This window comes from Solanum pennellii, chromosome 10 (genome assembly GCF_001406875.1).
Source record: "Solanum pennellii chromosome 10, SPENNV200".
Lineage (NCBI taxonomy): Eukaryota > Viridiplantae > Streptophyta > Magnoliopsida > Solanales > Solanaceae > Solanum > Solanum pennellii.
Window position 1 is genome coordinate 76664545 of NC_028646.1, and position 25230 is coordinate 76689774.

General features: G+C 35.6%; 5 protein-coding genes across 7 annotated transcripts; 2 read left to right on the forward strand and 3 right to left on the reverse strand.

Annotated features, from left to right (window-relative positions):
• Positions 1 to 1327: 1327 nt before the first annotated feature.
• Positions 1328 to 4455, reverse strand: LOC107001759 (probable protein S-acyltransferase 1). The gene is made up of 6 exons (XM_015199735.2): positions 4054 to 4455; positions 3545 to 3724; positions 3155 to 3463; positions 2828 to 3049; positions 1939 to 2384; positions 1328 to 1596 (listed from the first exon to the last, which is right to left on the reverse strand). The coding sequence occupies exons 1-5, from the start codon at positions 4153 to 4155 to the stop codon at positions 1959 to 1961; spliced, it is 1239 nt and encodes a 412-aa protein (XP_015055221.1). The 5' UTR covers positions 4156 to 4455; the 3' UTR covers positions 1328 to 1596; positions 1939 to 1958.
• A 525-nt stretch (positions 4456 to 4980) lies between these two features.
• On the reverse strand, positions 4981 to 11461 carry LOC107002240 (histone-lysine N-methyltransferase, H3 lysine-9 specific SUVH1-like). Of its 2 annotated transcripts, none has more exons than XM_015200179.2 (3): positions 11311 to 11461; positions 8543 to 10855; positions 4981 to 5351 (listed from the first exon to the last, which is right to left on the reverse strand). In XM_015200179.2, exon 2 carries the CDS (start codon positions 10731 to 10733, stop codon positions 8589 to 8591), a length of 2145 nt encoding a protein of 714 aa, XP_015055665.1. In that variant the 5' UTR covers positions 10734 to 10855; positions 11311 to 11461; the 3' UTR covers positions 4981 to 5351; positions 8543 to 8588. The 2 variants fall into 2 exon arrangements, with proteins under 2 accessions (XP_015055665.1, XP_015055664.1); XM_015200178.2 differs by having other exon boundaries at positions 4981 to 5354.
• A 2390-nt stretch (positions 11462 to 13851) lies between these two features.
• LOC107032580 (alpha-L-arabinofuranosidase 1-like) lies at positions 13852 to 20134 on the forward strand. 2 transcript variants are annotated; one of them, XM_015234179.1, is made up of 18 exons: positions 13852 to 13910; positions 14665 to 14897; positions 15229 to 15283; positions 15602 to 15813; positions 15910 to 16031; positions 16140 to 16287; positions 16516 to 16585; positions 17267 to 17412; positions 17533 to 17578; positions 17683 to 17735; positions 18097 to 18241; positions 18426 to 18544; positions 18660 to 18731; positions 18810 to 18913; positions 19071 to 19127; positions 19200 to 19398; positions 19708 to 19845; positions 19927 to 20134. In XM_015234179.1, exons 2-18 carry the CDS (start codon positions 14715 to 14717, stop codon positions 20074 to 20076), a joined length of 2019 nt encoding a protein of 672 aa, XP_015089665.1. In that variant the 5' UTR covers positions 13852 to 13910; positions 14665 to 14714; the 3' UTR covers positions 20077 to 20134. The 2 variants fall into 2 exon arrangements, with proteins under 2 accessions (XP_015089665.1, XP_027768098.1); XM_027912297.1 differs by having other exon boundaries at positions 14689 to 14897.
• Positions 20135 to 20557: 423 nt separating this feature from the next.
• Positions 20558 to 22625, reverse strand: LOC107032242 (50S ribosomal protein 5 alpha, chloroplastic). Its single transcript, XM_027912054.1, has 2 exons — positions 22081 to 22625; positions 20558 to 21098 (listed from the first exon to the last, which is right to left on the reverse strand). Exons 1-2 carry the CDS (start codon positions 22166 to 22168, stop codon positions 20758 to 20760), a joined length of 429 nt encoding a protein of 142 aa, XP_027767855.1. The 5' UTR covers positions 22169 to 22625; the 3' UTR covers positions 20558 to 20757.
• On the forward strand, positions 22311 to 24004 carry LOC107032240 (protein ROOT PRIMORDIUM DEFECTIVE 1). The gene has a single exon (XM_015233822.2). It carries the CDS (start codon positions 22344 to 22346, stop codon positions 23718 to 23720), a length of 1377 nt encoding a protein of 458 aa, XP_015089308.1. The 5' UTR covers positions 22311 to 22343; the 3' UTR covers positions 23721 to 24004.
• Positions 24005 to 25230: the final 1226 nt, after the last annotated feature.

Sequence of the window (25230 nt, forward strand, 5' to 3'; positions counted from 1 at the left end):
TATACCTTGAACTTTGATAGAAGAATCATATATACCCCTAAATAATTTTTTTAAAAAAAATTAGAAGTAATAAATATAAATTTAAAACTAATTTTTTAACTTCCGTTAAATGAAGGGTATATGTGAGTCATTTTGTAACGGCAGGGGTATATGTGAGCCGTTTGTATAACGGTAAGGGCATATATGAGCCACTTTTATAACGAGGGTATATCAGCTCCAAATGACAAAGTTGAGCGGTATATCAGACCCTTTTCCCTAATATTAATAATTGAGATAAGCGAAATAATAAGTAATAATAAAAATCTAAGAATTCAAAGCTTTAAGCAATTTATCTGACTATCTACTAATCTTTTATTTTAATTTTTGATTTTTACACTTTTCTATCGAGGATCATTATTTTTAGTGAACTAAAGTGAAAAATCGTAACATATATTCTTCTTTGATCGGAAATAACAAAAAAATATTATATCTTAAAACTCTTCATTTCTCCTTTTTTTAATACAATCATGAAACAAAAAATGTTTTTAAAAGAATATATTATACAGTCTGGTGGTTGTTATTTAGGCAAAAAAACGTGCAGGCACAGCACAATTTTCATTAGTCTTTGGAATGGAATATACCAATGAAACATTAATTTACTATCTATCATAAAGAGAAACATTCCTCTTTTGGTTGCACAATTCATTTTTATTTTTATTGTTATTATTAAAGTGCTTGTTATTTTTTTTTGATTTTATAGTCATGTGTCCCACTGCTAATTAAGTTGGTGAGGTGATATGCAATGTACAAAAGAGTTGGAGGAGAAAAAGATATGTTGTACTAGAAAAATGCATTTGTTGACCCTTTAACAATCATAATTATTCGTGCATATATCTTGAACAAGGTAAATATACTCTGAACTTTCGTAATATATAGATATTCTCCGTTATATTTTTGAGATATTAGTGTCCTTGTTGTTCAAAAACTAGTGTACATATACCCTTTATACTAACAGGCATACATGTCTGATCCGACATAAACTAAATATTGGATGGAAGGATAAGATTATGCCCAAAAGTATAACGCAAGGTATCTGCATACCATTTATTCGTCCTTTTTCCCTATATTTTATAAAGGAGCCCTCAAACATCTCTATTGTGTCCTTTAGGCCCTTGATTTCGATCGAGTTTCGATTACTATAGCTGCTTTGATCGAGTTTTCAAATTCTGAGTTTGTCTCTATTTAGGAAGCAAGTAAGGAGGAACATACAAGTTTACAGGAGGACAAAAAGTTTTTAAAATAAACAAATTGTATATAGATAGATCCATAGATAGATAGATAGAGAGGGTAAACTGTTAAATCTAAGCTAAAACAAAACTGAAGAAAAGGAGACAAGTTGAAAAGAAGATAAAAATTATATAATACTGTACAAGAGATCAGTAGCCTCATTTAGCTCCTTTTCCCACTCTATATTTCATTTTTTATGTACCAAAAGAGTTGCTGTAATTTGAAGACATAAAAAGAAGCCAACTACTCTTTTCAGCCTTTGCGAAATCGACATCTGATGATCCCATCCAACATAATGTAAGTCGATAAGCAATCGTTCATTAGCTTGACCTGTCAAAACGTATAATATAACATAACATGGAAAATCGGTCCCAAGGCCGTATAGTGAAATGTTGTTATAGGCTGTATATATCTGGTGTTGCATGAATGCAGAGAAATAATAAGAGCAGTAACTGTAAGATTTGTCTAAAAATCCATAGTATTTAGAGTACTAGTGGCATTTGTTGTACAAATATATTTTGGTTGCTATGTATAGTGAAGTTATGTTATAGAGAACATATAATATAACATAACATGAAAATCGGTTACAGAGAAAACTTGGTTGTTATAGTGAAATGGTGTTACAGAGGACGGTTTGTTATAGAGAGAGATGACTTTATAACAAAAAACTACCTTTTATCTATGAAGAACTGCTATGAAGATCCGTGGTTGCTGTCTTCTTCAGTTCTGCCATCTTCGACTGTTCTTTGCTCATTTGAATGTGTTGACTCTGCATCTTGATCATCAGGAAAGAAAAGAGGATCAAGATTAGCATTGTCGTTTTTCGTCTTCTTCAAAGATTCATCAATGCCACCATAATCCACTTGGAAATTAGCATCCTTTCCGAGTATGCCTCCCATCTCTAAATCAAACTTCCCTTTAGAGTTGATTGAACCAAATCTATGACTCATGGACATGGATCTCATACTTGCATCGTCTTCTTCAATCACCCACTCGCGAAAGTTGACCAATGAAACTGGGATCTTAGAGCATAAGATTTCCCTGAGATTCTTCAAAATGCCACGGCTGTATGGGTTCTCTTTCTTTTCATAACGATATCTGAAGTTTTCATATGTTGTCTGCAATACGTGTGCAATTAAAAATAAGTCACAAACATGTCTGCTGTTTTTATTAGTTTTACTCTGATGTTCGTTATGTGTTTTGATTACTTCCTTTGAGCTAAGGTTCTATCAGAAACAGGTCTCTTACATCCTACTCTCCCCAGACCCCACTTGTGGGATTACATGCACTGTGTGTGTTCATTTGTTGTTTCTTATGTATTCGCAATAGCTGAATTTCGCTAAGAAAAGTAATATTTTGATGCTGGGACATTTCAGTTAGCCCGACTTTCGTCCCAAAGTTGGAAACTAAGTTGCACCTCAAAGCAAGACAAAAAGAAAAGGAGAGATGCATACATATCTATTGAAACTATAACAGGTGAGAAGGGAACTTGTAATAGGTGTGAATTAAAATGTTATGTTATAGAGATACAGAAACAACGATAAAAGGGCGAGAAAGTTACCTGGTTGGTTGACATTAGGTAAAAATGGAAGACGCTTAGACCTCCGACAAACCATACAGCTATGAAGCAATAGCATATCAAAACCACAGATACAACATCTGTTGACATGGCATGCAAAAAGCTCCCTGGTTGTCCAAGAAGGTTCAGCAGTGAAAATGTGAACACATATATGCACAAAGTTGTTGTTGATGTAATGAAAAGGAAAAAACACCGATAATTACGCTGCAACACAAGGGGGAAAAAAAGTGTAAATGTATGAAGTAAAGACAGGAACTTTCAAACTACAAAGAAAAATATCGAATATTAAGAATTGAACAGATGACTTACAACTCCAATACACTGACCCACCCATGGACAGTGGTGATCAAATCTCTGAACACAGTTGTTACAAATCGAGCAATGAGAAGCACGTGGTGGACGATAGAGCAAACATGTGTCACAAAACTTGACTTTTACTGAATGACCGTTGATAAAAAGGTCCTTTGTTCTTGGTAACTTCACATCAGGGGCTGCATTGCCTACCCACTCCATAGATGCTGAACTTGCATTCAATATTTCATCCAAGTCAGGTGGCCGCGAGTTCCTAGGAACTATTCCTGGATTGCTTGAAGATGTCATGAAGAGAAAACTCAACGCCTGCATTAAATCGATTACAGCATTCATTCTTAGAGCTATCCAGTTTATGCAATTTTATATTCCAAGTGTTGAATTACATACCAAAACTGTGATGATGAGTCCCACAATTAGTACAACATGACCATATATTGGACTGACTTTTGGTATCATGAATAGCATTTTTATGCAAAATGTTAATGCAGGAGCCCCTATCAGAAACGTCGATAAGTACAGTGATGCTGCATCAGGACCAAAGATCAATCTTCCTCCACATAGAAATTTCTGAAACATTAGATAAAGCTTTTATGGTTGAGCTATTCTGCATCAAAAAACTAGGTAACATTCACTTCTTGCATTAGCTTATCATAAATGAAAAACCAGCATGAATTTATTTAAGCCCCTTGACAAGGCTCGTCCTAAAAAGGGCAGCTCGATGCATAAATCATCACAATAAAGGGTGGCTGATTCCACGGCTCAAACTTCTAACCTACATATTTACACATATACAATTTTACCGTTGTTCTAAGGCTCCCCTACTGAACAAGACTCGTTTTTAAACTACAAATTATCATACACGCAATCAAGATCAAGAAAGATTAAAAAGGGCTTACATTGCGACCCTTCCAAACTTGATAAAGCCTTTTCTTCAATTTCGAAGTGTCCATAGATTTGGAAGAAAAAGCCAAATCTTGATTTGTGATCCCACCCCCCATCACAGTGCTAAATCCAAATAAAAAGTTAGAAGCTTGAAATTATATACTCCTTTTTTTTTTCCGTTATTATTATAGATGTAAAACAACAATACCCATAATTTATTGAAGATCAAAAAAGAAAATGAAGATTGTATATTGAGGGGGTGCTGGTGCCAAAAAAAACATAATAATTTGGAGAAGAGGAGGAAGAAGAAGAACAAGAAAAAAACAAGAAGTCTAATTTTTCTCTCTCCTCTTTCTTTCTCTCTCTTCTTCTTGATTGATCTAAACCAGCTTCTCCCCAGCTCTACATGTTGAATGATGGTTTCTTTTCTTTTTTCTCTCATTACCGTTAAAACAGTTTGGAGGAACCGAACATTTCGCACGGATCATCTCACTTCTATTTATTTAATTTTTTGTTGGAAAAGAGGTTTATGTTTCAATTTTAATCCTTAATGTTCTCTCTCTTATGATATTTAGTCCCTTCTGTCTATGAAAAGCCTCTCGAGCTAAAGGTCTTTTAAAAATAATATCTCTATTTTCATGAGATAGAAAAAAAGTTTGTTTTCGCTCCTCCTTCCTAATGGTAGATTTGTTGGTATTAAAGGCTATAGTTTTATTCAATTTTTGGACGTTTTGATAGACCCTCGACTCAAAAAAATATTTTCGATGCAATTTTGTGCACACCTCATAATTTCACCAAGATTAGATAAACAGAAAAAATCATTTCATATTTTGCTAATTGTGAAATTTAACTTCTTTCAGCATTGGCACCAGCTTTATTGACCACTACGTCACATCCTTAAGAGAGCGACAAGATATATGTAATTAGAATTCATTTCTCGATAGAGAGAACTTAAAACAGAGCTGCAACAAAATAACACTAGTTTGATGCATAAAAAGAACCGACACTACAGTCTAATACATTAATAAGATATCGTACAATATCATCGACTAGCAGAAGCCGGTGAAAATTATGAAGAGCAAGAAGAAACCTGCCCTCACTGAATTTTACCCAGTCAATGACAATCCTAAAGTACTTAATAATACATAAAAAGCAACAAATTGTCTAGAGTCGTTGCAAACCATAAGCTACAACATCCCGGTGTTGGGCTCCGGGTGATGACATACTTTATAATACTAGATTCCATAAGTTATCCTTTCAGAGGGTGTACCAGATGTCCAAAACCTTGCTGCTCCTATCTTCAACTACCGATCTGCTGCAAGAGGAAAAAAACAACATGTTTTAAGAGTGTTTTTTGGGGTAAAGTACTTGAATGATATTAGAAAGCATCAAGAAGATGCACACCAGACATGTTTTAGTGTTATGTGTCCATGACTATATAATTTACATGGAGTGTCTGTCTATACAGAACCAGGACAAGTGGAGATGAAATAGGAGGAATTCATCCAGCAACTCTAGAAAGAACTCGATTGATTCGAAGGTAGCCTCATTTACTTTCTATTTAGTCCATTTCCAAAAAGACAAATTTCTGAAGTGGACTACTTAATTGATCTAGAAAACACAAGTTGTCATCCAATTAAATGGCTTTGTATTTGTTCCAATTCCAAGTTGACTTTTATACCTTTTCCCCCATTTTCTAACCATTATTATCACATATTCAAGAGCCAGCTCTAGGGGTTTGGTCTGGCTATAAGAGCACAAATGTGTGGGTCAGAAACAAAACAAGGGTTTGGACCTAGCAGCAGATAAAAACGGAAGGTAGAGGAAAAGGCCCATCATCAGTTATGTACCGAGTTTTGAACTGTATGTCACTAGCTTGAGGATTTCTGGTAATAAAAGAACTCACTGGGATAGGCGGAACTGGGAACATAAGATGAAACTGTTAGAATATCACCAGTAAATGTACTACCAAAGACTGTTCCAGACCTGTCCCATTTGATATTAGCATGTGATGAATGGAGAAAAAGAATTATCTAAATTTGAGCACATGTGGCTGGAAGTTGAAGAATTTATAGATTTAATTGACAAATAGTGGAATCTTACAAATCAAATAACAGACCAAACATCGGAATAGCTAAGCAGTTGAGACTTCAAAAGAATGACAATAAGGAACAGAATGTCAAGGTATTTGGCATATCGGAAGGTAAGAAAACTACAATCCTCAAAAGCCTAGAGGATTTGGATAGACAGAGAGAGAGAAGGGCATGGAATGAAAAGAATTTTCCAGTTAAGAAAATTCTGTGACGTGATCCAAGAGATATTGCAAGAGCTGAAGAAACATCATCGGGGTAAAATTCAAGGATGATTTAAGGCTTCATCAAAGGGAAAATACCAAAAAACCTCATAAAATGGTGAATACACATGAGATGCAATCACATTCTTTATGCAGGACACACAGGGAAACACTAAGTGGAAATAGCTGACATTCTTTATGCAGATGATACAGTTGTGCTACATGGGGAAAAGGAAGAAAAATTGCTTTCCTTAAAAGCTATTCTTGTGGCCTTTGAGGCAATTTCTGGTCTACAGACACTCTCACCAAAGAGTAGCACATTTCCGGTTAAATCTGAACAGATGATACAAGAACTGACAGAGAAAATGGGATGTCAAGGAGAAATTTTCTAAAAGTTTACTTGGACAACTTCTTGGATCAAGACTGTCAGACACAGAAGGAGGGAGAAAGGGGCAAAAGCATTGGACAGCACGTTTGGGGGTATTCATACATACTTCATGTCAAGGTTTACATAAGCAGATGCAATTTTCTACAGCACAGAAGCCAAGATTGAAGAAAAATGAACCACATCGACGAAAGTTAAAACAGATGGTAGCTTGCACATTAAGAACTCTAGATCAAACAACGAAAATCTCTTGTTCAAATGGCATTGAAGATTCAATTCTGGCAAAGATAGCAAGCAGATGAAAAAGAGTGATCAATTACAAATATGGAATGGAGAACAAATGGAGCACAAAGCCAAATAACAGGTCATATGGTGACGCTGTTTGGAGACAAATCAGTGATCTGCGGGATCAAATTTTGGATCAGTTGGAAACGGTCAAAGTATCAGATTGTGGCTGGATAAATGGAGAGAAAATGGTACATTGATAGACAACTTTATAGATATCTTCCATCAGACAATTGATAAGGAATTACAGTTGCATGGTGATTGGAATGGACTTGAATGGAAGATGGGATTTAGAAGAAAGGAACTTCAACGATTGGAAGATTGTTAGGGTTACATCATCACTACAACTACTGGATCAAGTAATTGCACTGAAACCAGGAAGGATTAGTGAAGGTGAATTTTCTGTCAAATCGTTCTACCAAACCTTGTTTAAGGAGGAAGTTGACGAGTCAGATCACTAGCCCTAGAAGTTGTGGAGAACAAAAACTCCAAAACAAATGGCTCATTATGGATTGATAGCAGTACACAAGGCATGTCTCACATAGGACAATCTACAAAATAAGGATTTAATAGATGCATCAGGTATTTCTTATGTGAAGATATTGAACCAGCAAGACAGATACTGATGCTGCATTGCAATTTCGGGGAAAATATGGAGCATGTTTAGGAGTAACTACGGAGTTCACTGGGTGATGACATGGACTGTAAACAAGCAGCTAGCTCACAGGAATAAAGGTTCAGAAAGGATGAAGAAACCAATGGAGAACAATGTCTTCCGTTGGAAGTTTGGTTAGAACGAAACCATAGATGTTAAGAGGACAAAATAGAAAAAAATCATCTTTTGTAAACATAGATGTCTGTATAATTTAAAATTCTGGGGTAAAAGAAAAATAATGAAAATGACATAGAACCAACGCTTAGACCTCACAGATGGTCAACTTAATTACTGAAAGAATATCCAACTTCTTTTTGTATATATCTTGTACCTGGTGGTACTTTATCGGTACTATCATTTATTAGCTAGATGAAATTTAGCTTACTTTTCAAGAACAAAGACGATATTAAACTAGATAGATACTCATTTAACAAAACCACTTATTTAAAAAATGATACTCATTTAACAAGCCATGGCAATCAACCACACACCTTGCTCCTTGTTAACAATTTATTAAATCCCTTTGCTCTATGCCTCTATTAAATTGTGCGCCCCAATATGGTACGCAAGGACTGTAAATATCAGATTAAAGAAAGAGAAAGCAGGAGCAAACTGGGAAACCTGAAGATGAAGGGAAACATAGAGCCTTTGCCACCTTATCTGAGTAGGCCCAACGGATAGATCAAAGGTAGAACAAGAGAACTCCAAAATTACTTCAATTCATAAAATCAATGGAGATGAAGCCCCAACTTTATACAGCTAAAATTCTATTCAGAATTCTATATAAAATATGTAAACATGATAACCACATCCATGGATTAGATCACAAAATGAGCAGTAGAATGAAACAAACTAGATGCTTTTATTTTAAAAAGGAAACCATACCTCGATACGGTGTTGACTAGTGAACTCCATTCTGTAACCATGACAACTAGTAAAAATACCCTCTACAGTTCAATGACCCACATAAGCATTTCTTCCTCCTTCGATCTGCTTTGTCTGGTGGAACCATGCCATAGTCAAAAGTCAATTCTTGCATGGGAGGAATATGTCTAATGGCAAAAAAAGCAACATGGTAGAATGTCTCATTGTTGATTTCACGTACAACAAGCTGCCAGTAAACGTTAGGTGAACAACTGTGGTTCATAAAACGAGCCACATTGCCACCTTTTTTTGCACTTATTACAAGGGGATATGGAACCTTTTTGGATTCATCATTATAATCACGCACAGCTTCCAATGGCTCATACATGCGGGTAGCATCAAATATATAATCATCGTCGCCATCATTACCAAACTCACCTACCCTAGATTCCTCAATGACTTCTCCAGCATATTCACAAACAAAGCCACCTCCACGTATGGGATCCCAAGATCTAAGTCCCCAACCTCTATTTTTTGTTTTGAAGACCTCCACACGGGCTTTCGGACCTGCTTGAGTGATACGATTTCGGCAGTTCGGAGGGCATGAACAGGCAGAACCACACTCATGTACCAAGGTTTTGTAACTCATGAGAACTCCAAGTGGATTAAAGGGCAAATAGCCTCCATTTTTCTGAATGCAGGGACAACTGGTTCCACCAGGTTGACATCCGCCAAGACATTGACAGCCAACAGATGGATTAGACTTCATGAAAGGTTTTGAGTACTTCAGACTTGGGATATATGTGAAATAAGCAGGTCCCTTCTCATCATCAACATCATTTACGAGACAAACAGGTTGACTCTCTGCACCAGATGTTAGGTCGGGTAGGATAACTCCAACTCGTGTCGCCGTTCCCTCTCTCCACTGCTGAACTGATTTCCACAATGTAAATGCTTCAGGCTGCCCAGGAACCCTAATCAATTTGTACCTGAAAATACTGCAATTGCCCAATTTGCTTTTCTCTGCCCATGACTCCTGGACCCTATAAAGTCCATCATACATGTAGATCTTCCCCCTCCCCCCATTTTGAACATCTACAACACCCCTAATTACTCTCACCTCATTGCCACGATGCATGCTCTTTTCCAAAGCAAGATTTCCCCTCTCAAGTTTCTGATCAAACATTTGGCCATCCCTCCTCTGAACTCCACCCTGGCCAGTATAAATTAGCACCTCCCCGTCATCCCCTTCATCATCATACCCTCCAGAGGACACTATGCTAACAGCAATAGGTTCCTCATCCCCTGTAAGTCTGACACTCATATAATCTATCCCTGCCATACTGGGTGCGTGTAAACCAACCAGGCACAATTCCATCCTGAAGAAGAAGATGTCACCAACTTCAACCCCGGGTACATTTCCAATTCTCTTTGTTTGATTTGTTCGAGCTCCCCTTGTCATCAGCAAATTAGCACCCTTCAGATCTGGCCTTCTTGCAGAACCTGGAGTCTCACCCCTTCTCTCTTCAATCTGGGTCATCCTTCTACGAAACAAATCATAAACCAGTAGAATTCTGCCAGATAGCTCCTTGTCACCATCAGCTTTCTTAACCTGATCGATCTCAACAAGTTTGAAGGACGCAAGCAGCTGATTTAATAGTGGATCGACATCCACTTCGATTGGGGGAGTAGCTGGATTACCTGAGCTTGACTGCCCTAACCGAGTCTTTCTTGGTCTTCCCCTTTTTTTTCCTGTACTTGTGTCTTCAACATCATTAGCATGTCCACTGTAGCCACTACCGAATTGATCACTGTGATTCTGTGAATCATCATCTTCTGCAGCTAAGCCATTCGAAGCACGAGGTCTACCGGGCCTCCTTGGCCCGGTGTCTCCATTTGCAGTAGGAGTTCTGAATGAATTTAAAGGAACCGGAGATATAGGCGTCCCAAAACCTAAACCATCCTGATTTTCAGCTGATCTACCAGACTCATTCGGGGACAAAAAAGGATAAAAAGGAGAAACCCCAGGGGGAAAAGGACCACTTGGAGGAACACACACAAAAGGTGAGGGTTGAGGAGTTGTACCAGATGCCATTCCATTTGGGGATGGAAATACAGGGACAAGACATCTCAAAGGCTTCACATCCAAAACCTTAGACTTGTCAATGGGTCCTGCTGGCGGAACAGAGTCTGAACCAAAGCCTTGCTCCATTTCAATAGAAAACCAACAAACACAACAACAAGATCACCACTTCCACTCACATGAATAACCCAAATTCAAAGGTCAGCACTTCTCCCAATGAACACTTAGATCCATGCACAATCTCCAATTTCCTAAAGCAAATAAAAAGTCAGAACCACCAAGAGAACATTTCTAGGACAACATGCACCCACCAAAAAACTAATAACCCTCACCTAAACCACCAAAGATGCAAAATTTTTACTCAAAAACAGCTTCCCACAGAAAATTGACTGGAAAAACACAATAAATATTCAAACTTTCAGAAAAATGAACAGGAACAAGCCCTAATTTGAGTTAACCCTAGAAACCCAGTTCAAATCCATCAAGATTTCTACCAAAAAACACATGCAAACCACAAAATACGCTAACCCAACTCAAATCTTTCAAGAAAAACCCTTTATAAACTCAGATTCGGCACAATGACAATAGAGACCAAAAAAAATCAGAAAAAAGAAATGAAAACTTCCCAAAAGCAAATGAAATCACAAATTGATCAAAAATTATAGCTTTACAGGTAAAAAGAAGGGATCTTTATTAGGAAAATTACCTGAGGAATTGAGGAAAACGATCTTAAAAGGAAGATAGAGTCGAGCGAGCAAAAATTTTTGTGAAGTGTGAAGTGGACAGTTTTGGCATAGTTAAATAGTAGTACACAGCATTAGATTTTTGAATAAAGAAGATTAGCACAACATCTTTGTCACGTGCCGGCTAACCCATTTTTTCATGTTTTTTTCCTCAAAATAATTGCATTAAATGTTTTATGACTTCCCTTTAATGAAGATTTTGGTCATGAAAGATAATATTTTTTTCGTTCATTTTTACTTGTCACATTTTAATTTAACATATGAACATATATATATATATATTGAGAAAATAATTATTAATATTGTTAAATGGATGATGCACGAGTAAATGCATAATTGATTCATTTGATATAAGAAAAAATAAATAATTCATATAAGAATTGAAAACTCATTAATTATAGAATTCTAAATTATTAATTTGATAACTAGATACATCTATTTTGAACACCCCTAGTCTATTATACCTTAGTGCATATTTGATCATGTTTTACTTTTTTCTCAAATATTGTTTCGGAAAATAATTTGACCATAGATTATTATAATTTTTTAAAAAATAGAAAATTTTCGTAATGTTATTTTCACAATTACTCTAAATTAAATTATAGTATAAAAATTCAAAAACAATTTAAATATATATCTATATTTGTGATTGTTAAATATTATTTTTAATTACTTTTATAAAAATTATATTTTAAAAAAATTTCACCAATTCTTATGTTCAAAAACGCTCAATTAATTTGGAGTTAGCTCTCTTGTTCCCTAAATGTAAAGGTTATGAAGATTTCATTTTTTCAAAAAAAAAAAAAGAAATCCTTAAAAATAAGAATTTGTATTTGGTCTAAACTCAAACACTTGCCATCTACTTTAGTTCTCAACATAACAAAATGTTTTCTTTTTTAAAAAATTATTTAATCTTACTTCTACAATTTACCTTCAATTATAATGATTTGCCTCCAAGATTTTTATAATCACAAAACAAACATAATCTCCTTATGGTCCCACTTTTCTCATATTTATCTTCCTTTTTCTCATGCAATAATTAAGTGGAGTGGTACTTAGGCGTTTGCATCGGTCGGTTCGGTTCGGTTTTACATATAATCGGTTCGGTTTATCGGTTTTCGGTTTTAAAATATGCTAACCCAATAACAAACCAATAAGAAATTTTTTATCGGTTTATCGGTTTTTGATGTTATCGGTTCGGTTTCGGTTAACCCAATAAGAAAATGTCGATCAAATAATATATAAGAGTACGTATGTTATAATTACATATTACCAACTTACCGCCAAAACATAATAGAAAACTTTGAATGTTGATCAAATTACTAACATTCACAAACTTGCAAAAGCTATCTCCTACAATTACGAACTAGAATTAAAACTAAAATAAAATATTTCAATGAGACAATCTTGAACAGTTGCTTGATCCACTAGATAATCAACAAAGTTCTCACCAATTTCCTAACCAAAAAATCACATAGCCTGAAAAGCTAATATTGAATCTATTTATGTATTAAATTATGTATATTTAATATTGAGGAAGGGTAAAGTAGTAAATAACTATCGTGTTATTGGGTCATCGGTTTACCCAATAACCCAATAGGAAAAACCGAAACCGACCCAATAACCCAATAATTATTTTTTCTAAACCCATTAAAAACCCAATAACCCAATAACATTTTATCGGTTCGGTTTATTGGTCGGTTCGGTTTTTGCACACCCCTAATTTTACTCCATAAAATTGCAATCTTAGTATTTTCCTTAATTTAATCACTTAAGTTTGTTATGATTTAATTTTTCTTTATCTAGTAATTTAAATTTGTTGGTCTAAGTAATGTTAAATGAGTGCAAAAGATTCAAATAATAAAATGTATGACCAATTTGACACTCAACTATATTTATAACCAATCTCAATTTATTTGAAATTAATATGTAATGGTGTTTTTTTAAAAAAAAAAAGGTATATATAAGGCTTAGATAAGCTTGTTTGGTTGGAAAAAAAGATAAGTTTGCTTCAAGTTTACTAGCCTAGAAAAATCTTTAGCAAATTTAAGTTACTCACGTTTGTAACAAATTTGTACATCATAAATCTAATTTAATCATATATAACAAGTTATTAAGTTATTTCTTCCTTCTAAATTATCATTTGAAGAGTTGGATATTACTATTTATATTAACAATTCATATTTGTTTATTTCAATTTATTTATCTTTGCTAATTAGTTCGTATTTTTTTGACAACTCTTTCATTTTTTATTTAACTTTAAGATTATACATTTAGCTACATTCTATCTAGACAAGATTCAAAAATTTATTTACTACGTGTTAAATTAAAATAAGACAAACAAATTAAAACAGAAACGCGATGATCCACATAAAAGTTGCTAACTTGAAACAACTTAAAGAATTGAAATGGTTTCTTCCTTCACCCCTTGTCCATACTAACAAGTTACTTCTTTTAACCAAAAATTGCCTTTATATAGACATGCTTTGAAATCTTGAAATAGGCATGCACAAGAGTGACATTACTCTAAAATTAAAGCTATAACTCAGCCCTCATTATTCAGGTGAAACAACAAGTCAACTAGAAAGAAATCAAGTTTGCACCTTTTTATGTTTATTCATTGTTTTCTTGCAATTAAGTATCAACTATGAACTTCTCATTTCTCTTCTGTTTCTGTTTTTCTATATATTTTTTAGTATTTGTTGCTTTTGATGTTATTTCACTCAGAATGACATCTATTTAGTTGCTTTTAACAAATTGTGTCTAATTAGTCAAATTCTTGATATTTTTCTGTGCTCACTTATGATTGTTGAGATCTTGAAAAGAAAGTAGGGAGAGTTGGTTAAACTAGTTACTATGTCAAATACAACTCTGCGTAGAATTTGATCAATCCTATTTTTTGTCGTTAAGATAGAGAACTGAGTCAAGAATTCTCTTTCTTTATATGTTTGCCAACATTGATTTCAAGTTGGATATTGAGATATTATATCTCCTAATGAATCCAGAACACTAGAGTGCCCTATGGATTCATGGATTTATGATTTAGTCTGTCCAAGATTGATCAGTAACTTGTATACTATGGAAATTCTCCATTACACGTCTGTCACGTCTTTATTTATGTTTTTTCCCCCAATTTTATTCTTTGATTTCCACTAATACTGTTCATAACAAGCAGAGAAGTCTGACACAGTGATATTGTTATTTTGCTTGAACAATCATCTTAGTGGTACTATCTCTTGATGATATTATGTTGTTGCAAAAGTTAGCGACTTTATTGCTTTTCCTCTTATGATTGACTAAAATCTTGTGTATTATAGCATCTTTGATAAAGCTTAAAATAGGTTTGGGGAACATTGAACGGTGTGTGATGGAGATGGATTCAAGGCGCTCCCTTTGTTGCATTCTCCTTTTAGTTCTGTTTGGGATATCCATCCAATACCAATGTTCTGCAAGCAAGATTGATGCAGACCAGACAGCACTACTGTTAGTAAATGCATCTGAAGCATCAGCAAGGAAAATGCCGGATACTCTATTTGGAATATTCTTTGAGGTGAGTTAAGTCATTTAGGTGTTCCAATTCTAGTGAAAATGAGAAGCTTTCATCTCATATTTTCTGTACATAACTGTTCCAATGATTAAGGTGTCTTCCTGTCTCTTTCTTTACTTTATCATGCAAACGTCTTCGTCACCAGCTGACTGTTGGTGCATAAATGATATGTAGAATAATAACATTCCATTTAATGAAATTGTACCTTGGTAAAAAAGTTATTTTGTGCATTGCGTCGAGCTACTCCCATAGATATGGGATGCATTTCCCCTTGATAATTAGATACTGTCAATTAAATAATTTGTAACATCTTGCATCTGGTACTTTGGTTCAGGAGATAAATCATGCCGGCGCTGGAGGACTGTGGGCTGAACTTGTCTGCAACAGAGGTGATTTGGTTAATTTAGAAAAGGAAAAACCTGTAAAGATGGGAGAAAATGCTTACTAGTCGGTTGAAAATGTGAAGACAATGGCATTACTGTTGGCTAAATAGAAACTCAGAGACATTATATGCTTTTGTCCTCTCTTCAATTGTCAGAATTACTATTTCTTTGAAATATATTCGCGTGCATGAAACAATAAGTTGAAAAGTTTTGTATGTTCTTGAATGAATGCTTCAACAGTTATGCTTTTCGATTGATAACAAGACTTTGGTGAGTACTCTTGAATTTGATTTTAATCTTAGTATTCTTGAAAAACAATTTCAGGTTTTGAATCTGGAGCCTCATTCACGCCACCTCGCATTGAACCTTGGTCTATCATTGGGAATGATTCTTCTGTGATCGTATCAACGGATCTTTCCTCATGCTTTGATCGGAATAAAGTTGCCTTGAAGGTTGAGGTTCTCTGTGACAATGGAGGTGCCAATATATGTCCAGATGGAGGAGTTGGTGTCTACAATCCAGGATTCTGGGGCATGGTATCTTACAGACCTTTTAAAAATCTGACTATCATTAGGCTCCAGTAATTCTATGTTTATATACTCATGTTGTCCCTATTTTATGCTTTCCTGCAGAATATTGAACACGGAAAGAGCTATAAGCTGGTGTTTCATGTGCGTTCAGACGAACCACTTAATCTATCAGTAGCTTTAACCAGTTCAAATGGACTAAACAAGCTGGCTACAAAAACTGTAGTGTAAGTTTCATATGCATATATGTAGTTGTCTATGTTTTCCAATTTCTCTCGCCAATGTTTATACGAAGTTTGCATCTTACTTACAGGTTATTTTTATTGTTCTTACAGAGCTGATTATGTATCGAATTGGACAAAAGTTTTTGTTTTGTTGGAAGCTGAAGGAACAGATTCCAATTCAAGACTGGAACTGAGATCAACTACAAAGGGTGTTATATGGTTTGATCAAGTATCATTGATGCCCTTGGATACGTACAACGTATGTATGGTGAAAAGAAGTAGTTGTCAACTTAAACTAAACAAATTTACAAATTATTGCAATTATTAGTTAACCTTGTTGTTGGCTATATATATCACTACTAAATTGTTTCTTCTATGTCAACGAACATTATGTGTTCAGTTATTTTCTTTCTTGTTCATTTTTTTCACTTTCGGATGAGCACTCTGTGGATGTATTTGTGTCATAATATTTAACTTCTTGGTGCAGGGGAATGGCTTCCGGAAAGACCTTTTCGGAATGCTTAAAGCTTTGAAACCAGCATTCATCAGATTTCCAGGTATTCCTGAAATTCAACCTGTCTATGTCATGTAACATTACCAGTTGATGGAGCAATGCATTATATTTATAATAGAATCGGACTAAATATCTTATACCGGCAAAAAAGTTTAGTTTTTCCCATTCATAAAGTTATTCTGCAGATGAATCAATGCGGATGCAAGCCTGAAAGAGCATCTGTCGTATATAATTTAGCAAGCTCTCACAAAGATGGATTTGCAAATAGGAAATGTCAGTGATTAATGTCAATTTTCCACAAGTCCTCGAGTAGACTAATTCATTAGCTTCTGAAGTCGTTCATAGTTTATATCATATTTCTGGTTCAACTTCTATCTAATGTGGTATCACAACTCACAAGTAATATCATCTGAGTTCAACTTCTGTTTTCTCAGCATTCTCCTCCTCAAGGTGTCATGATGACGAGATTAACAAGAAGCATGGAATTCAGATTTCATTTCATTTCTCCCTTCTTATGTTTTACGTTGTTCTGCTTTTTAAAAGTATCATAGCCCTCCTTTTTTATCTTTTAAGTTCTCCAACAGTTAGATCACTTATTTTAGTTTCGCTCATGTGCTTCTGTGTAGTTCTCCCCTGTCTATATGTATGGATAGTCTCCCATTTGAGCATCTTTGATGATCTGTCCAATGTGGATAAATTTATCATTAATTATACATGTCTGTAGGGGGATGTTTTGTGGAAGGGGAACGGTTAAAAAATGCATTTTGGTGGAACAAAACAATTGGACCATGGGAAAATAGGCCTGGCCATTACGGTGATGTGTGGGGGTATTGGACTGATGACGGACTTGGTCATTTTGAGTTTCTTCAAGTAAAATTCTTTCCCTCTCCTGAATTTTGATGTAAATGGACTTCTAAACCTGGCCAAGCCTCTTAACATGAATATTGTGTGCTTATGCATGTTCCTTACTTGAGTCCTTTCTTGCTGCAGCTTGCCGAGGACTTGGGTGCATTGCCAATCTGGGTTTTCAATAGCGGTATGTCCTCCTCTACTTTCTAAGATGCATTATTTAAAAAAAAAATTAGTCTGTGTTCTCTTCATGCAGTTAATTAGCTTTTTCTATGCGACTATTATTCTCAGGAATCAGCCACAAAGAACAAGTTGACACTTCCGATATCTTACCTTACGTGCAAGTAGGTCTCCTGAACTTTCTCCTGCGTACACATGACATGGACATTACTTTTTAAATATGATTGCGAGTTAAAACAGCTATGAAGATCGATTTGATAGTCAATATTTTGGACATACAACTTATTACTAAAATATAGAGGCATATCCGTAGGTACAACACTTTCTAAACACAATCTTCCTTCTTATCAGCCATGCAATCTCTGTTTCTTTTTAAATTCTACGAGACGTATGCTATAGACGTTAAAATCTTACCAGAAATTTGATGAAAACAATCCTTGGAATTGAAATGTTACATTACTTGGACTGTGGATGTTGCATATTAAGCTTTCTTTTTAGGTTTTATAAGCATATTTGTTGTCCCAGGATATCTTAGATGGTCTTGAATTTGCGAGAGGTGCTCCTAACTCAAAATGGGGTTCATTTCGAGCTGAAATGGGACATCTAGAGCCCTTTGATTTGAGATATGTCGCTATTGGAAATGAAGATTGTAGCTACTCAGAGTACCGTGGTATGCAGATCACATTTTGTTCTATGTTTCATTGGGTCATTATCTATAATATGCATGAAGAATAAAATAGCTTTGCAGCTGGGACATCCCTTTACATTTTTTATTTACAGTTGGACGGGCTTCATAGCCTTCGATGAATTTTGAGGATTGATTCAAATCCTTGTATATAATATGTATGATTCAGGAAATTACCTCAAGTTCTATTCAGCAATCAAAGAAGCCTACCCAGATATCAAGATAATCTCCAACTGTGATGGTTCTTCCAAAGCATTGGATCACCCGGCTGATTTATATGATTTTCATGTAAGACTTTGATGTTGTTCAAAGTCTATCTTACAGAGCATGTACATTTGAGCTTTAACTTTGTTAACCTATGTTTCAAGTGAGGTTTTAACTTTGTGATTTCTCTATGGTTAAGATTTATGCCAGTGCAAGTGACATCTGGTTTAACGCCAGCCGTTTTGATGATGCACTGCGCAGTGGACCGAAGGTGAGTTAAAATGTTCCCTTTGATGATTAATTTCCTTCTGTTTTAAATGGTGCTTATGTATACTGTTTATATTTATAGGCTTTTATAAGTGAGTATGCTGTGCATGGAAAAGATGCTGGAAAAGGTAGTCTTTTAGCTGCACTGGCTGAAGCTGCATTCCTTATTGGAGCAGAAAAAAACAGGTACTTGTCATTTCTGAGAATATGTATCAAGCAACGTATCTCGACATTATATGTTAAGGTAAAGATAATAAGGATAAAACTTCAAAGCGTGGAAAATTTATGGTGTGAACAGTGTGATCTCTTTGTTTGACGATAACCTGTATTTATCCTCGTGCAGTGATGTGATTGAAATGACAAGTTATGCACCTCTATTCGTTAACGACAAAGACTGGAAGTAAGTTTGATTTCTTCTTCTCCTTTTTCTTTGAAATTGGATATCACTGCAAAATAATGTTATTTTGTTTAGATGGACTGCAGATGCGATTGTTTTCACTTCTTCACAGGCGTATGGAACCCCTAGTTATTGGATGCAGCACTTTTTCATAGAGTCAAATGGCGCAACTTATCTAACTTCAACACTCCAAGCTAATCCTTCGAATGAACTAATAGCATCTGCCATCACCTGGCAAAATGAGACTGATAACAACAACTACTTAAGAATAAAGGTGTGAAATTTTTCTTTTACGTTTATCATTCGTGCCTCTCAAGACTTACATTATCTAGACTAGATCCATACATCTCTGCGAACAAACTAGATGAACTAACAAACTAATATTTCTCTTTGTATTAGAGGTTATAGTGCTCAGAATCATAATGAGGATTTGTCTTTTATGTTTCTTTAATAGATTCAATCTGTGTTCATACTTGCTACAATCAACTGATGTTCATTTTGCAGATACACAACTTCGTCTCCATCTATAATTTCGTGACTAGTTCGTCTTTTTTTTCTTTTCAACACGCAACTTATTTTGCAGGTTGTGAACTTTGGGAGCAGCAGAGTTACTCTTAGTATCTCTATCAGTGGATTGTCATTGCAGTCCTCTGGGGCAACAAAAACTATATTAACATCTAGCAATGTGATGGATGAGAATTCTTTCACAGATCCTAAAAAGGTACATACAACTTCTTTATCTGATCATTTCGTTTTATTTGGTGACTGCTTTCCTTGAAATAGTGTTCTGTTATTTATGCAGATATCACCAGTTAAGACAATGCTTGGAGAAGTTAGCGAAAACATGGATGTTACACTCTTACCATATTCTTTCACTTCGTTTGATTTGTTAAGAAAATCCATCAGCATTAGGACTGTAACAACTGCTTCTGATCTTGAATCTTCATTCTAAAACTATGTTAATCACTGAAAATGCCAATTAAGAATAATATCACTTTCATTAGTTCTTATGGTTCTTTCGTTTTAGTAGTTTTTCCTGTTGCACTTTTAAGGCGTTTGTTATTGAACTTCTTCTGAAACAGTCTCCATCTCCGTCCTTTAACAGATTAAACGAAGAAAATGGGCAAATCTTTAGATGAATGATTAATAAGAAAATATTTTTAAGCTTCCTTTGCATTCCATCAAATTCATATATTTAACTAATTTGAGTCCATACAACTGTTGCACTTCCGCATATTCAGAACCAATTTTGCTTGTACTCAAAAGTGCACTAGTACTTTTCAAGGTTCTGACATGCACGTGTCAACATTTTTGAACAGTCCGAGCAACATAGCCCAGAACCAATGACATCAAAGAAGAGTGTTTTCACTTTGATAACCTCTAATGCAAACATCTGCAACCCCAATGTTAACCTCCAGAAAAACTCAAGAAAGTGAGCGAAAGCAAACAAAGAAAAGTTCCAGTAACACAAAAGAGCCTTCTCTACTAAGTATCAACTAAAACAAGTAGAAACTCTTAACAGTACCAAATCTATACCATAAAAAAAGCAGAAGCTAATTAATCCTTGGTTGTATATCTACAAGTTGAAGACATTGATGTCAAGGTTACAAAAAGGTGAATTGTGTGGTAAAGACTACACATTCTTGTTCTTCTTCAACTTTGAAGGTGGCCATCTCCCCTTCTTCCTAAGGCGGCGCTTCCTGACAAGTTTCTTCCTTCGTAATCTAATGTTCTTTGCCAACTTCATTTTCATCTTCTGTTCAAGCTTCAGCTGAAGCTTAGACTCCAATGGCAGGTTATCAAAAGACAAGCTTTCCTCATCACTCTCCAGATTATCAGAATCCCCGCTATCAATATCAGATGCTGCCTCAGCAATCAAAACACACCTCTCTTTTAAGATAAAGGGTGCTCGAATATAGTAACTGATATGTGACTTTGCTTGCAAAGCAATGGGATCGTTGCAAAACCTGGAGACTAATATATACAGAATCAATTATAAAGTTAGCAACCTCTTATGGATTATAACATGAACAGTCAAGATGTTGCAGATGCATGACGATGAAGATGGGAGTATTTCTTATAATGGTTTAAGACTGCCTCACTAGAAAAGGATGAACAAAAGGCAACAGCAATCACATAAAAAGATACATCAACCTTAAATTTTGCAGATTGTTAAGATGCAGGAAATAAAAGATAGGTCTTGATCTTTCCCATTCTGCCACCCCGGGATGAATCAAGAGGCCTGGTTACAGGTTCATGTATATATGACTGTAAAGATGATTTTTTTAACTTGAGAATTGAGATCGATATAGGAACCTTCAACTTCAAATTTTGAATTTGTCTCTGCCCCAACAATCCAAAATACTAACATTTTTCAGATAAACAGTGGCGGATGCATCTTTGTGTCAACAAATTCAGCCAGTACAACTGCTATTACATTTATATGGTGAAAAACTTTAAAACACTGTTACAAAGAGTATTAAGTACAATGGTAATCCCACCTAAACTGCTAGAACTCCTCAGAAAAACAAAACAATAGGCGTAGGGTGCATATCAAATTCTCCAAAAATAGTGTTTTTTTGGAGAATCTAACGCGAGGGCTCCAACATTTTTGGAGAGTCCGAGCAGCATAGATCCCCAAAATCCAAATTGACAAGGTAGGGGATGATAAGAGGCTAACTCATTAGTATTCAAGTAAAGACCTAAATCAATTCATTCAAAGTTACAAACTTTACCAGGAAACAACTAAACTTAACAGAGCAAAAGAACATAATAGACCAATTCAGAACCTAAAGAAAGTAAATGCAAACTCCAATACAACACAACATAAAGCAAATGCAAACAGAAGAAAAACCCAGAATTTAGAATCCCACAAAAATCTCTGTAGAAACATCTAGAACACAAGATTAATAGACATACAGAAAGGTCATTCAAATAATTAAACAAAGACACTAACATGAGTGAGCAAACACTGAAGAAGTTGAAGATGAATGACAAGAGAGACGAGTAGCGGGAGGAGTCATGATGGTGAACAGTAGAGCCATCTCTCCAGTTTTGGGGTTTCTTTTCTGCAAGTGCTAAGCCAGAAAGTGTCAAAAATGGTCTTAATAGAGATACAATTTGACCTTTTTTTGCCCTATTTAAAAATTGGGTTTTCGAGTTTGGATATAAAAAAAATTACTTCTTTTCTCTGCACCGGCCACATCGTGTGACAGAGAAATGACAACTTTACAACTCCGGTGGAAGAAGCTGGTGAATATACCATCAAGCACTCCACTTTCATTTGGCCCTTTCAATTCCACAACTCAAATCCGGTGGAAGAAACCGGCAAACACTGCCCAAACCCGCTTGGAAAACCGGACCCGCGACCCGAATCTCGACAAACTCACAGCACACTACCGGAGACTCAAGCTTATCATCAACCTCTACGACGTCGTATCTGCAAGAAAACGCGGTCCTTTTCTCTCAGTTCAGTCACTCTCCAAATGGGCCCCACATGCCGGCATTAACACCATTACTGCCGGTGATCTTCTCCGGAAATACCCCCATATTTTCGAGGTATTTACACACCCCATTAAGCGAAATTTATGCTGCAAGTTTAGGGATAAATTCGTCATTTTGCTGAATCAAGAAAATGATGTTGTATCACAAAATGAAGATGAAAATGTAATGAGAATAAGGAAAATTTTAATGATGTCTGTGAATGGGACAATACATTTGCATGCTCTTAGATTGTTGAGGACTGAATTGGGTTTACCTGAAAACTTCCGGGACTCGATAATAATCAAGTATGATGAAGTTTTTAGGATGGTAGATTTAGAGGTTGTTGAATTAATTGATAGAAATGACAAAGATGAGAGTTTTGGGGTGGCAAAGATTGAATCTTGGAGGAAAAAGGAGTATTCTGAGAAATGGTTGAGTGAATTTGAGGTCAAATATGCATTTCCTATTCATTTCCCTACTGGATTTAAGATAGAACCAGGTTCTAGGGAGAAGTTGAAAAATTGGCAAAGGCTTCCTTATGTTAAGCCTTACGAAAGAGAACTCACGTATCACTTGAATCCGCAAACAACTGAAACCATGGGGCCATCTTCAAGATGTGATGAGTTAACGTCGAGGTCAGCAGTTGTTGGGAAGCGTACTTTTGGAGGTGTTGAGCGGTATGAGAAGCGAGTTGTGGCGATAATTCATGAAGTTTTGAGCTTGACTGTCGAGAAGTCAGTGCCAGTTGAAAGGTTGGCACATTTTAAGAAAGACCTCGGTATTGTAGTTAATATTCGTGAGTTGTTATTGAAGCATCCTGGGATATTTTACATATCCACTAAAGGAATTGTTGAGATTGTTTTTCTTAGAGAAGCATATAGTAAAGGGTGTTTGATTGAGCCGAACCCAATTTATGATTTGAGAAGAAATATGTTGGATCTTCTCTTGTTAGGAGACCGTCATACGAGTGAATTGAAAACTGAAAGAGAACTGAAGGATGAACCTAAAGACATGACAGACGATGAAAATGGATGGGAAAGCAGAGAGGGTGATTTTGTTATTCCAATTTTAGAGAGTTTTACTGATCACGAGGACAATGACAATATGAACTAGAATGATTACTTCTCTCTAAGGCAAAGCTGATGGCTTTCTGAGATGGAAATCAGCGAAGAGAGTGTTGGTATTGTAAGCTGGGATTTTCTGCAAACTGACAGAAAATTATGTATTTGTGCTTCGCTGCTGTATTATACTTGCCAGGAACCTTTGCTATTTCAGTTGGTGCCTGTGCTTAAAGATTATAAATTCTTCCTTGTCTTCAGTTATGTATAATCTCTAGCGTTGTAGCTCTTAACGTTGTTCATATCTCATAAATGTATATTCCAGTTCTGTTTCTGCCAGATTTTGTTAATTTGCATTTTTACCTTCCAAGTCAATATGTTAAATTGTGAATGGGAAAAGCTGGTATAATCATAGTGGTAAGCACCTACTGGCTAGCTTTAACAACATCATTATAATCCCATGTTCGTCTTGCTTTTTCTGAATTGGAACACTGTTATTTCTTATTTGGATTTGGTACAACTGAGGAAGCGAAAATTTGTTGGAAGTGTGAGATGATAACTATTCATTGATGCTTGTGACTTGTATAATATAGGGATGATTGAAGATCCTTTTCAAATCCAAACACAACTGTGCAGAAACAACTGTAACGGCAATATGGAATAGAATGGTGTCAGGTATGATATTTTTGGAGTAATGCAGGTTCTTTGTGTTGCTTCCAGTGAATGAAATTGGATTCCGTCATTGTCAATAGAATTTGTCCTTCTACTCAAGACTAGTTTCTAAATGCACCTTGAACGTGTACTTGCTGATTTTTGAACCATATGTTTGAACCATATAATCATAGCTCAAAAGCAGAACTGAATCGATTGGACTTCTCAACCACTGCGAAGTTCTGGCCATGCGAAGACTCGTTGACATATGGTATCTTCAGTGCAGCAAAAGTGGTTCCATTTTACAACAAAACAAGCATAGAACTAGATTTGTTTTGCTGCAGTATTGAGCGGGCTATGGGTATCCAGTGGATTTCGCTTCCTTTCCCTACAAATTACCATAGAAAGGAGCAAATATGCTCAACTTCTTTAGATCTTGGTACACCACCTGCACAAATTGCTTGAGTATCAACCAACAGTTTCAAACACTTCATAAGATTGATGACATATAATAGTTAGAAATTATGGTTCTAGATCCATCTCAGATCATTCATCGAAAGGATACACTTAGATTGTGCATTTGACCAATTGAGATATCAGGAAACAATATTCTTGATTTCTTTATTCGAAATTGAAGCTTTGGGTATAGAGTGGAGCGAGCCCGGGGAGAGGAGTAACATTAAGCCCAAAATAGAGTTTCAATTCAAATTCCTACTCAACACGGTGCCTCAAAGGAAAATCCAAAGCTGGTTACTAGCAGAGGTAGCGCAACAAAGAGCAAACCAGAGCAATCACAAACAAATGGCGTAAGCAGAAGGGAAGGCGCAACGGTTAGCGAGTGCTCAAGGAGTGATCCATCTCTTTTTTCCCTTATGATGATAAGAAAAGAGACAATATGTCAGTCAACAATTCAA

What these genes read in the sequence shown, in the direction of transcription:
- LOC107001759 (XM_015199735.2), bottom strand. Translation starts at nt 4,155, where the DNA reads ATGGGGGGTGGGATCACAAATCAAGATTTGGCTTTTTCTTCCAAATCT. An exon ending in AAGTTTGGAAGGGTCGCAAT is followed by an intron (nt 3,725 to 4,053) that starts GTAAGCCCTTTT and finishes CTAATGTTTCAG; the next exon opens with AAATTTCTATGTGGAGGAAG. An exon ending in TGGGTCAGTGTATTGGAGTT is followed by an intron (nt 3,050 to 3,154) that starts GTAAGTCATCTG and finishes CTTGTGTTGCAG; the next exon opens with CGTAATTATCGGTGTTTTTT.
- LOC107032242 (XM_027912054.1), bottom strand. Translation starts at nt 22,168, where the DNA reads ATGGCTCTACTGTTCACCATCATGACTCCTCCCGCTACTCGTCTCTCT. An exon ending in TTCAGTGTTTGCTCACTCAT is followed by an intron (nt 21,099 to 22,080) that starts GTTAGTGTCTTT and finishes TGTATATATTAG; the next exon opens with TCTCCAGGTTTTGCAACGAT.
- LOC107002240 (XM_015200179.2), bottom strand. Translation starts at nt 10,733, where the DNA reads ATGGAGCAAGGCTTTGGTTCAGACTCTGTTCCGCCAGCAGGACCCATT.
- LOC107032240 (XM_015233822.2), top strand. Translation starts at nt 22,344, where the DNA reads ATGACAACTTTACAACTCCGGTGGAAGAAGCTGGTGAATATACCATCA.
- LOC107032580 (XM_015234179.1), top strand. Translation starts at nt 14,715, where the DNA reads ATGGAGATGGATTCAAGGCGCTCCCTTTGTTGCATTCTCCTTTTAGTT. An exon ending in CTGGCTACAAAAACTGTAGT is followed by an intron (nt 16,032 to 16,139) that starts GTAAGTTTCATA and finishes TTGTTCTTACAG; the next exon opens with AGCTGATTATGTATCGAATT. An exon ending in ACAACTACTTAAGAATAAAG is followed by an intron (nt 19,399 to 19,707) that starts GTGTGAAATTTT and finishes CTTATTTTGCAG; the next exon opens with GTTGTGAACTTTGGGAGCAG.